The 11,590-nt window shown below is 36.6% G+C and overlaps 3 protein-coding genes across 4 annotated transcripts; 2 read left to right on the forward strand and 1 right to left on the reverse strand.

Moving 5' to 3' along the window:
• On the forward strand, positions 972-2,953 carry LOC109226193. The gene is made up of 4 exons (XM_019390986.1): positions 972-1,397; positions 1,498-1,803; positions 1,903-2,823; positions 2,912-2,953. The coding sequence occupies exons 1-4, from the start codon at positions 972-974 to the stop codon at positions 2,951-2,953; spliced, it is 1,695 nt and encodes a 564-aa protein (XP_019246531.1).
• Positions 6,722-8,770, forward strand: LOC109225796 (L-idonate 5-dehydrogenase-like). 2 transcript variants are annotated; one of them, XM_019390575.1, is made up of 6 exons: positions 6,722-6,997; positions 7,080-7,147; positions 7,288-7,524; positions 7,742-8,026; positions 8,119-8,306; positions 8,393-8,770. In XM_019390575.1, the coding sequence occupies exons 1-6, from the start codon at positions 6,871-6,873 to the stop codon at positions 8,583-8,585; spliced, it is 1,098 nt and encodes a 365-aa protein (XP_019246120.1). In that variant the 5' UTR covers positions 6,722-6,870; the 3' UTR covers positions 8,586-8,770. The 2 variants fall into 2 exon arrangements, with proteins under 2 accessions (XP_019246120.1, XP_019246119.1); XM_019390574.1 differs by having other exon boundaries at positions 6,729-6,997; positions 7,742-8,032.
• LOC109225795 (pentatricopeptide repeat-containing protein At2g22410, mitochondrial-like) lies at positions 9,160-11,381 on the reverse strand. The gene has a single exon (XM_019390573.1). It carries the CDS (start codon positions 11,232-11,234, stop codon positions 9,471-9,473), a length of 1,764 nt encoding a protein of 587 aa, XP_019246118.1. The 5' UTR covers positions 11,235-11,381; the 3' UTR covers positions 9,160-9,470.

Here is an 11,590-nt window from a genome sequence, read left to right on the forward strand (position 1 = left end):
TGCTCAAATCGTTTTGGGGCTTTAATATGTTTTGTTTTCTTATGCCTTAATTTAAGATATTATTTTCTAACCTTTCTGTCTTATTTTCTTGTGTGGAATATCTTTGCATGTGTTTTGTTTTAGTCTTTTATGAATTTTGTAAGCATTAAAGTTGGTGATATGATAATGTGGGGTTTCATTTGTTCCTTTTAGTCATTTTCTTGTCTGGCATATCTTTGTGCTGGTGTGTTGAATGTTGTTCTCTCACAATCTGTGAATATTTTAGTACTAGTGGGCCTTTACTACTTGAATTATTTGTGGTCCCCTAGTTGTTATATGTTATTTGTGTTCCCCTAAATCCATACATGATTTATAATTCTATTTTGTTTAATTGCTTAGTTATTGTTCTTTATTAGTATTGTTTATGTTATTTAAATTTTTGTTGTTTGTCCCCGTATTCTTTATTAGTATTTTTTTAATTGCTTAGGTATTTTTTATTGTTACCTTTACAGAATAGCAAGGATGTCATTGGTGGACCTAATCTTGCATTATGGTGGGGACTGGATCACAAGCCCACATGTCTTGTATTCAAAGAAGTTGTCCCATATCAGAGAGGTTATGATTCTGAACTTCTAGCGTACAAATATCTAGTGGACTTATACATTAATGAGTTAGGAAATGTAGGTGTTTAACAACTAATTGTGAATGGTCCATTTAGTAATTATTATGAGATTGAGGATGATGATGGTATAAGACATATGTTGTGTCTAATCTATGATCAATTCAAGACTCTTCATTTCTATATTGTAGATGAGTGTGAGCAGTCTATTAGTGTGACTAACATAGTCCATCATTCTGAGTCTTATACTGTATTAAATGAAGTTGGTACTGATTGTAGTGATGTTGAAAGTGAATCTGATTCTAATTCTGGAGAGGTAGAGTATGATAGTGATGAATTATAAACATTTGCTAATCAAAAGAAAAGAGAGATTATGCCAGGTTTGGATAATTATAAGGAATTGTATAAGGGTATGAGCTTCAAGGATATACCTGAAGCAAGAAAATATCTTAACTTCTATGCCTTAGCAAACAAAAAGGAACTAAAGTTGTTGAAAAGTTCTCCAAAAAGGCTAAGATATGGATGTGTATTTGACTGCCCCTTTATTGTTTATATTACTCCAGATGGGGACCTTCCTGGGGTTAGGGTAAAGACCTTAAAAGCAAAACATACATGTGATGAAGCATTTGAGAATTCTAGGGTTGATTATTATACAATAGCAAATTACTTCAAGAAGAAGGTGCAAGATGACCCAAAGTTTAAGATAAAAGAGATGAGAGTAGAATTGAAAAACACATTCAATATTAATGTTAGTTACGGAAAGTGCAAGAGGGCTAAGAGGCTGATTTTAGAGAAACTGGTATGGTAGCTTCACAGATGATTACAATAGACTTGAGGCATATGCCAATGAGCTTAGAGTAAGTAATCCGGGCAGTGATATAGTCATTAATTTGTCAAAGGATGCCCTTGAACAAGGTAACAGAAAATTCTTGAGAATGTATACTTGCTTCCAAGCATTGAAGATGGGTTTTAGAGAAGGGCTGAGACCATTTATTGGCTTAGATGGTACCTTTTTTAAAGGAAAAGTAAAAGGTCAGCTATTACTTGCTGTAGATCTAGATGCCAATAATCAGGCTTATCCAGTAGCATGGGCAGTTGTTGATAAAGAAACCAAAAGGACTTGGACCTGGTTCTTGGATTTGCTTCAAAGGTCATTGGATCTCAAAGATGGTGAGGGAATTACCTTTATGTCAGATATGCAGAAGGCATGAATTCTGTCTAGATATCTTTATTTCTTTCATTTTAATTTGTTGTTAATTACCCTTAGTACTGCATGTTTACTAATATTCACTTTCATTTTGTAGGGATTAATTGAGGCAGTCCAGAATGTTCTTCCTGATTCACACCATAGGTTTTGTGTGAAGCACATAGAGGCAAACTGGTGCAAGAGATGGAGGACAGATGAGTTCAAGAAGTTGCTATGGTGGAGTGCCTGGAGCTCTTATGAGGAAGATTTCAAGGACCAGTTGAAGAGTATTGGGGAACTGGGTAAGGAAGCTGTTGAATCATTGTTAAAGTATCCTCCACATGCTTGGTGTAGAGCCTATTTTGATACTGTGTGCAAGAACCAAAAAGATGAGAATAACTTCACTGAATCAGTGAATGCATGGCTGGTTGAAGCAAGGCAAAAGCCAATCATTAAAGTGCTTGAGGAGATAAGGATAAAGTTGATGAACCAGTTGAGGGAAAGGGAGGAAGCTTTGAGGTCATGGGCAAATGATTTCAGTCCACATAATTTGAAGTTTTACAATGAATACTTCAAGATAGCTAACACTTCTTGCTATGTGGATAGTAATGGTGACAATGGCTATGAAGTCAGGGAAGGGACAGATAAGGACATTGTAAACATGGTTTTGAAAAAATGCACATGTAGGGGATGGGATCTTACTGGAATCCCATGCCCACATGCAATCAAATCCCTACAATTAAAAAGGTTGGAGCCTATGAATGAAATCAAGTGGTGGTACAGCAAAGAAGCATATCTGCTTACCTACAAGTACAAGTTGCAGCCAGTTAGGGGTGAAAAATTCTGGAAGGTAGATCCATCACAAGCAATGGAACCACCTGAGTTAGCCAAGATGGCTGGGAGACCTAAAATCAAGAGAACAAGACAAAAAGATGAGGCAATCAAAAGGCAAGGTGAATGGGCAGCTTCAAGAAAAGGGAGAGTAATGACTTGCAACAACTATGGAGAGTCAAATCATAATGCAAGGGGTTGTGAGAAGGTAACACCTCTCACCATATCTAACTTATTTTACTTGTTAACAATACTAACATTTACTTTATCTAACTCTTTTTATTTGTTAACAATAGCCACCTATGGCAAAAAGGGCAAGGCAAATGCTAGACATCTAGTTGATGAAGATAAAAGTGTGGGGCAACAATCGAAGAAGAGATACACCTAACAACACCCCAATCTAGTCAAGCAAGTTAGTCGAGTGTTCAAGGCTCAAATTTTATGTTCATGCCTATACCATCAGTGCACAGTCAATCAAACAGTCCATTCCCTGAGTGTGAGCAACCTGAACTTGATCCAGATGTAGTTACAAGGCCAACAACTGTGTCGGAATCTAAAACAAGACTTCTGCAAAGGCAAAAACCACCTCAAACTTCAAGTGTAAGGGTAATTTCATTCACTGGTGATACAAATGGTGTTAGTCTCCCATCATCACTTCCTTTCAAACCACCAGGCCTCAAATGGAAAGGAAAAGGTGTTGTAACTGGAACTCAGCTGGAGATGCAAAGCACAAAGAAAGTGGATAAGCTGAAGCCAAGAAGGGGAGACAACTGAAGTCTATTGTAATAGAACTAAATAGGCTGCTTGTTGGGTTGTAATTACTACCATGTGATAGTACATTTCCTATTTTGTGTAGTTTGTTAAGACTTCTTGCTGAATGTTAGGGTTGGATGTCATATTATCACTATGTTTGTGACAGTATTTAGGGGGTATAATATGGCATCCATGTCTCCACAAATCTGGATTTATTTTGTGTAATGAAATATGCAGTTACTATGTTAAATCTGCAGTTTTGAATCTGCAGTTTTGCAGTTAATGTTCAGTATGTTCACTATGTTGAATCTACAATTTTGAATCTGCAGTTTTGCATTTAATGTTCAGTATGTTCACAGTTTTGAATATGCAGTTTTGCTGTAAACATGTTCAGTATGTTCACTATGTTGAATCTGCAGTTATGCATTTAATGTTCATGTATGTTCACTGTTTTCAATCTGCAGTTTTGAATATGCAGTTTTGCTGTAAACATATGCAGTATGTTTACTATATGAACAACCAACTAATATGTAGCATCTCAAACTTCAAGTTAACATCAAGACCAACTTAAAAGTTGAACAAAAATATGGAGTAACTTAAACTTCAACTTAAATCTACAGCAGAGCGAACAAAAGCAAGCAATTAACATTAGAACTTAAACATCAATGTTACAAGACTTGAAGTAGTCTAAACAAAAGTGAACTCATATGATATATGAGCCTACATAATTCCAACAAAATTCCAACAATCCACTAGCAGCTAAAATTCAATTCATTACTCTAGCGGCTACAATTCCAACAAAAAGGGTGCATAAAATAATAGTAAAAATCTTCATCTTGAGGATTTTCTCTTCTAATTTAGTCACTTGAACATGGTTTCTTGCCTTCACAGCGATCAATTTCTCCTTCAATTTATCCCTTTCAATGTTAACATTGTCCAACGACGACTTCAAAGTACTGATTTTAACATTTGCCGCATCCAACTGAGACCTTAGATTGTTGATTACAACAAGCGCTCTATCGGGAATAGGATCATTTGACCATTCCCAATAACCACATGAAGTATCCTATAACATCAAAATACAATTCAAACAAATAAGGGAAACAATTCGTTAATATAAAAATTTCAAACATGACAAAATTTAATATTAATCACTTACTTGTAGTTTTGGACACTTGTAGAATCTCCGTCCAGGGTTAAAAAGAGTAGTCGAAGTGAAGTGGTTAGCAAAATTTCCACAGTGGCACTTCCTTTTGGATGAATAACTATTTTTCGACATGCCAAACCACCTTTTTGGACAATATTTACAGCGTGGATTGGATCAAATAACTGATAATGAAAGAAATTGGAGTAGCCCTCTACTAAGAGTAATCTTTCTTGAAGAACCCTAGCTTTTGTTCTCGTGGTTGAAGGAAGGAATGAGGACCGATCTATTTTGGGGTGTTCTTTAAGTGATATACGGGTGGGTCGGATAAAATGAACCGGGTCGTGGGTTAATTAAAAAATAGGGGGTAGGTTTAAATCGTCCAATAAAAGATTGCCAAGTGGATATTTTAATTTTAAATGGCAGAGTAAACGATGGAGGGACATTTTAATTTTTGGGCACAAACGGTAAGGACTTTTTTAATTAAATAGTATAACGGGGGTCAGATATGACTTATTTTAGATAGTAGAGGGACATTTTTGGCCCTTTTCCGGAAAAAAAATTAATAAATTTTTTCTAACATTTAGGATTTGAAGTGCTACTAATAGAATCTTCTAATACAAATCCCACTTGTACAATAACATTGCAAATCTGACTGAATTGGTATAAATTTTCAACTCTAATTCCAAGTCATTCTCTTGAAACAAAAAAAATGTTCTTCAAATAATAATAAATGAGTAAATAATTTGAGATAAGGTTACAAGGACTTATGTGGAGCAATATTTATTCCCTTATAAACTTAGCCAAATAGAGTAAATATTCTATTATTTTAGAAATTTACACTATTTTCTTTAACTTTTATTTATAACTCAAGATACAATTATTAATAGTAGTATCTATGTAATTTTTAAATATTCTTACTCATTAATATTGAATGCACGTATAGACTAGTATCAATGAAAATGAGAGGCTCTTCTGGCCGGAAATCGGTCCTTATTTTGGCAAGACCAGATTTTTTACAATCACTTTATTCTCTATAAACAAAGAGAGAACAGTTTACTTTCTAAAAAACCAAAGTGGAGCCATTAATACTCGAAAAACAGAGTCTTTTTTCCTCCTTTATAGAGATAATATTCATAATCATGTGGTGATTATAAATTACTCGTTCAGTAGTTCAACTGCACGTATCAATTGAGAGAGTTGAAAATTGAAATAACCCACCAATAGTAGTAAAGCCTCATAATGTTTTACAGTGTCACTATCACTAAACAAGATAGAACAGGTGCTTTTAATAGTATATCATATATGGTGTCAAGCGTTTAATGAAGTAGTTGTATAACGCAAAGTGATATTCTAATTAAACTGTCGGAGTTCATACTGCCTACAGCACTCTTTTGTCATTTGAAAAAACATGGGTTAAAATTAACTTAAGCAAATATGAATGTTACATGGATGGAAATTTGAGAGTGCAGAATTCATAAGGACTTTTTACCTGTTTCATGAGTATATATAGAATATCCGCTACAGAATTATATTAAATAATCTTGAGCTCAATTCTAATTAAAGTTAATGAAGCTAATTTGAGTGCAAATAGCTTGCTTGGACTTGTAGTTGTTCCTTCCGTCTCTCAATAAGTGGCGAAGCCAGGAAATTCAATAAGGGTGTTCAAAGTTTGAACACCCTTTGCCAATGGGCTATGCAAGGGTGTTCGAAGTCTATTTTTAATCAATAACAAGTACCGCCCCCGTTCCAATTTATGTGACCCGTTTGACTGGGTACGGAGTTTAAGAAAAAATGAATACTTTTGAAATTTGTGGTATTAAACAAGTCAACTATTGGTTTGGTGTAAACACCCGGTGCGGGTAAGTTTTTACCAAATTATATTCATGTCCAAACACTACTCTAAATTTCAAATATCATTTTCACTTGAAAAAACTTTCACTCTTTTTTGGAATTTTACAATTCTTATGTCCAAAAGCCCACTTAGTATAATCTTTCGTCGAAGGGTGGTCATCTGACCACCCTTGGGCCAACATAGGGGCCAACATAGCTTCGCTCTTGCTCCCAATTATTGAATTATTGAAATAATACAAATATGTCACTCATATGTGTATATATTCAATTATAACTATCAATCCAATTGGTCATGATAGTGCTAGCCTTGTCAATAGGACAACAACATCAGAAAAGAAGATTTCAAGTCTCACGGTTTCTGCTTTGACGTCCATTTCACAACTTCTGTTATAACGAAAGATGATAAGTCTTGGCCGACCAATCCGACATGGCAAGATATATATGGTTCCCCAAATAAAAGTACTAGTTAAATCACCCTTTGCAACGTTGTGGCAGTGAATAAGAATGGTGATCAAGGAACACATATCAACTGATGATGCAGAAAACAGTATAACAGAAGAAGAGAACATGGCAGTTTGGCTTCTTGGTATCAAAACACTTCGAATTCAGCCATATAGTCTCCCACCTCTTGGTTGGTATTTCTGTTCTTGCTCTTAGATCTCTGTCTTACTGAAATTTATTAGCTTTGCTGATACAACACTTACTTGGATTAGGTCCTTATGATGTCAAGATTCAAATTAAAGCAGTGGGTATATGTGGAAGTGATATCCATCATTTCAAGGTAAGTTTAGTCTATTTAATTGTCAAAAAAAGAGTACTTCAATTATTAATGCTTGATGATTCAAGCTAGATAGAAGACTGGTTATACAGAGCTAGTGTTATAAGGTACTTAGCTAAACTACTATGATTTGTATGATCCAGAATATGAGAGTAGCAAATTTCGTGGTTAAAAGGCCGATGGTACTTGGGCATGAGTGTGCTGGAATTGTAGAGCAAGTTGGTAGCCAGGTGAAGTCCCTCATGATCGGCGATCGCGTAGCTTTGGAGCCTGGTATTAGTTGCAGGCAGTGTCACTTATGCAAAGACGGTCGCTACAATCTCTGCCGTCAAATGAAATTCTTTGGCTCTCCTCCAACTAATGGTGCTTTAGCCAATCAGGTAATGTATCTGCTTAATCCTTTTACCCAAAGTAGAATAAAAGGATACTTGAGGCTGGGCTTCACTTCAGACTTTCTCAGAGCCTCTTTATCCTCAAGAATAGTCTTAGGATAGCTGAGGTCTGAGAGTTGTCCAGAGACCCGTACTGATAAAGAATTTACTTCTCTTCAAATCCTTTACTAGGCTTCATAAGAAGTGTGGAATTTGTCTGCATCAGGTGGTACATCCTGCAGATCTGTGTTTTAAATTACCGGATAATGTAAGCTTGGAGGAAGGGGCAATGTGTGAACCTCTGAGTGTTGGTGTTCATGCTTGTCGTCGTGCCAAGGTAGGTCCAGAAACCAAAATAATCATTATAGGTGCAGGACCTATCGGCCTTGTCACTATGCTGGCAGCTCGTGCTTTTGGATCACCGAAGATAGTCATTGTTGATATAGATGATCAGCGTTTATCTTTTGCCAAAGACCTTGGTGCTGATGAGATCATTAAAGTTTCTTCCAATGTACAGGTTCTCATCTTCTTGTTCCAATATATTGTGGTAGTCTTTCCCTTAATGGCCAAATATGGCTGTTTCATGCAATGTTGGAGGTGCAGGATGTGGAAGATGAAGTGGGACATATATGCAATGCAATGGGAGGTCCTGTGGATATGAGCTTTGATTGTGTTGGTTTTAACAAGACTATGTTGATGACTCTGCAAACCACCCATCCTGGTGGTAAGGTTTGCCTCGTTGGATTAGGCCAAAGCGAGATGACTCTCCCTCTTACTTCAGCTGCTGCAAGGTATTTGTGATTCTATGATTTCTAGATGCTCACTAAAATACCTTTTGAAATTTTCAACCAGTCATTTTTTTTTCTCTGTGTCATAGGGAGGTGGATGTCATAGGCATTTTCAGATATAGAAATACATGGCCACTCTGCATTGAACTTCTCAGAACTGGTAAAATAGATGTGAAGCCTCTCATAACCCACAGGTATAGGTTTACTCAAGAGGGGGTGGAAGAAGCCTTTGAGACCAGTTCTCGCGGTGGAAATGCCATCAATGTCATGTTCAAACTATAGCTGCGTGGAATAGAAATTACTGGTAGTGTAGCCTAAACTGAAAGTTGGTATCCATTTTCCCTCTTTCAGCTAGAAGTATGAATAAAAGAAAAGAAAAACTTGAACTTGTAGAGAAGGTTTTTATGGGCATGAATAATGTAGAGCTATTGATCATTCATACACTCGTCCAAAAATTTCCATGAAAACTGCCTTGTCCATATCTAGAATTTTTACCCAAGGTTTAATGTCAACCCATAATCACTAGGATAAATAACAGATAAGAACATGATTTAGAAATATACAGTATGACTGCAAAAGTAAATAATCAATCAGCAAGCAGCTTCATGCCTTCCAATTATGCTGTTACAACTACATGCACAGTCCTATCTTCGAAGGAGTATGCTGCGACCATCACTTCAATTTTACAATGTTAGATGTGGCACAGAGGCAGTAGCGACTTGACTTCTAAAAATGCAAAGAGCTTTAGACTGGTAGCATACTTGCAATATGCACCTGATATACGATGTACAAATTACAACAACCATCTATAACCTCCAGGGAGCAGAGATCATAACTACGATTCTCTACTCCAGAATCAAACTTAATATGCTCTTTTAGGTGTCAAACAACAACCAGTATCCATTTCGAGACCTTCATCTTTATAGTGCTGAAGAAAAGCAAACCAAACTCATGCATGAGTTGGCAACTCATATTAAGCTTTTTAATCCAAAAGGGAAGCTAGAGAACAATAACTCTTGCTCACAAGATGTGCACCTTGATTTCACGTGCCTTCAGCAACTATTGCACCTGTGTACTCAATCTTGTGATAATATGTACAAATAGTACCATGCGACGGAAGCCTTTGTTTCAGATACTTTACATTTCAAAGACATGGTTCATTGAATGCTAGACGATCGCATTTACTTCAATTGAACTCCAGCCTAATGGCCTTTGTACTGCATCGTCATTCATCAATTGCCTTATTTTCATTGCATCATCCCACCTCTCTGCAGTTGCATAAGTGCTCGATGACAGAACATAATTACCACCATTACCAGGATCTAATTGAAGAAGTTTGTTCGCAGCAATTTCAGCAAGAACCACATTACCATGAAGTTTACAAGCACTAAGCAACATTCTCCACAAAACCACATCTGCAGTCATAGGCATAAGACTTATAAACTCAAACGCTCTATTTAAATTACCAGAGCGGCACAACAAATCAACAACACAACCATAATGCTTCATTTCTGGTACCAAGCCGTGATGTTTTTCCATACAATCGAAGTATTCCAAACCTTTATCCACCAAACCTGCATGAGTACAAGCAAGTAGTACGCCGATAAAAGTACCGTGAGTTGGCTTACAACGTTCTTCTAACATCTGGGAGAAGAGTTGAAGAGCATTGTCATGAAAACCGTTCACTGCAAGGCCCGAGATTATCGAAGTCCAAGAAACAGTGTCCTTTCTGTTCATGCTGAAAAATACTTCCAAGGCTGTGTTAACAGATCCACATTTGCAGTACATATCCACCAGCGCATTCCCTACGTAAATATCCATTTTAATGCCATGCTGACGAACATAATCATGCACTGCCTTACCCACATCAAGTGTACCTAAATGTGCACAAGCAGAGAGTACGCTAGCGACTGTAATTTCATCAGGCTTAACCTTAATTGCCATCATCTCTTGGAAAAGTGCAATACCTTCTGAAAATCGGTTAGCTTGACAATATCCCGTGATCATAGAAGTCCAAGAAATCACATCCCTGTTGTGCATCTTATCAAAAAGCTCCCTTGCAGCCATTAAATCCCCTGCTTTAGCATATGCCATGATCATGGCATTCCACGAAACAACATTTCTCTCCTCCATCTTAGCAAAAACTTCTTCAGCTAAGAAAACCAATCCACGTCTACCATACATATCAATCAATGTATTCCCCAAGTAGACATCAATTCTCACACAATTATCCTCAATGTACTTTGCCACAAAATCCACAGTGTCAATATCCCCTATATGGCTACAAGCTAGTACTACTTTGACCAAAGTCACCGCATCTGCCTTTACATTTTCTGCCTGCATTGAACCAAAAAGACTCAATACTTCACGAAACCTATTACATTGACTGTATCCGCAAATCAATGAGTTCCATGATACTAAGTCTCTATCAGACATTTCATCGAACACTATTCTAGCCCCAGCTAAATCACCACAAGAACCATACAAATAAATCAGAGTATTACACACATATAAGTAAGACTGGTACCCAAGCTTCAGAACATTAACATGAACTGCACGTCCAACAACAATATCCGAAAGTTGTACACAAGCCTTGAAGATGAAAATAAAAGTGAGGTTATTGCCATGAAATCCTTGTTGACGCATTTTGCCAAACATGTGGAGTGCAGCAATGGGTTGATCACTCTTACACAACCCACGGATCATGTAATTCCAAATTGGCAATGTTGGTCGTTCAATTTGATTAAAAGAGAGAAGGGCTTTGTGTACGGATGTTGCGAAGAAAGAATAGAATTTGATAACGTCTGAAATAGCAAAAGGGTCGGTGTGTTTTTCAGTTCTGATGAGGTGACCGTGAAGTTCTTTGGTGGATGAAATGGAATTTGAAATCTTCAAGAATGAGGTAGACAAAAATACTCTTGAGAATTTCATGAAATTTTGAGACTATGATTATAACTCCAAATCCTCGATAATCTCTCTCTCTCTTACTACGGTATAGTTTGAAAAATGAAATGTTGCTCGATAATCTCTCTCTCTCTCTTACTACGGTATAGTTTGAAGAATGAAATGGTTGGTTTATAGTCTGTTTGGCCACCCTTCTTTTGGGGCCAAAAGTGCCTCTTTTTTTTTTTTTTTGTCAAAAGTGTTTCTTTTTTCCTTAAAATTGAGGTGTTTGACCAAGCTTTTAGAAGGAAAAAAGTGTTTTTGAGGAGAAGCAGAAAAAAATAATTTCTCTCCAAAAGTACTTTTCTAAGAAGCACTTTTGAGAAAAACTACACACAGAAGCA

Source organism: Nicotiana attenuata, chromosome 5 (assembly GCF_001879085.1).
Source record: "Nicotiana attenuata strain UT chromosome 5, NIATTr2, whole genome shotgun sequence".
In the NCBI taxonomy this organism is placed as follows: domain Eukaryota; kingdom Viridiplantae; phylum Streptophyta; class Magnoliopsida; order Solanales; family Solanaceae; genus Nicotiana; species Nicotiana attenuata.

Bases quoted from the DNA above. Each gene is read 5' to 3' on its own strand.
- LOC109226193 (XM_019390986.1), top strand. From the start codon at position 972: ATGCCAGGTTTGGATAATTATAAGGAATTGTATAAGGGTATGAGCTTC. The intron at 1,804-1,902 runs GCATGAATTCTG...TTCATTTTGTAG, and splicing joins TTATGTCAGATATGCAGAAG to GGATTAATTGAGGCAGTCCA. The intron at 2,824-2,911 runs GTAACACCTCTC...TGTTAACAATAG, and splicing joins ATGCAAGGGGTTGTGAGAAG to CCACCTATGGCAAAAAGGGC.
- LOC109225796 (XM_019390574.1), top strand. From the start codon at position 6,871: ATGGTGATCAAGGAACACATATCAACTGATGATGCAGAAAACAGTATA. The intron at 8,033-8,118 runs GTTCTCATCTTC...TTGGAGGTGCAG, and splicing joins AAGTTTCTTCCAATGTACAG to GATGTGGAAGATGAAGTGGG. The intron at 8,307-8,392 runs GTATTTGTGATT...TCTGTGTCATAG, and splicing joins CTTACTTCAGCTGCTGCAAG to GGAGGTGGATGTCATAGGCA.
- LOC109225795 (XM_019390573.1), bottom strand. From the start codon at position 11,234: ATGAAATTCTCAAGAGTATTTTTGTCTACCTCATTCTTGAAGATTTCA.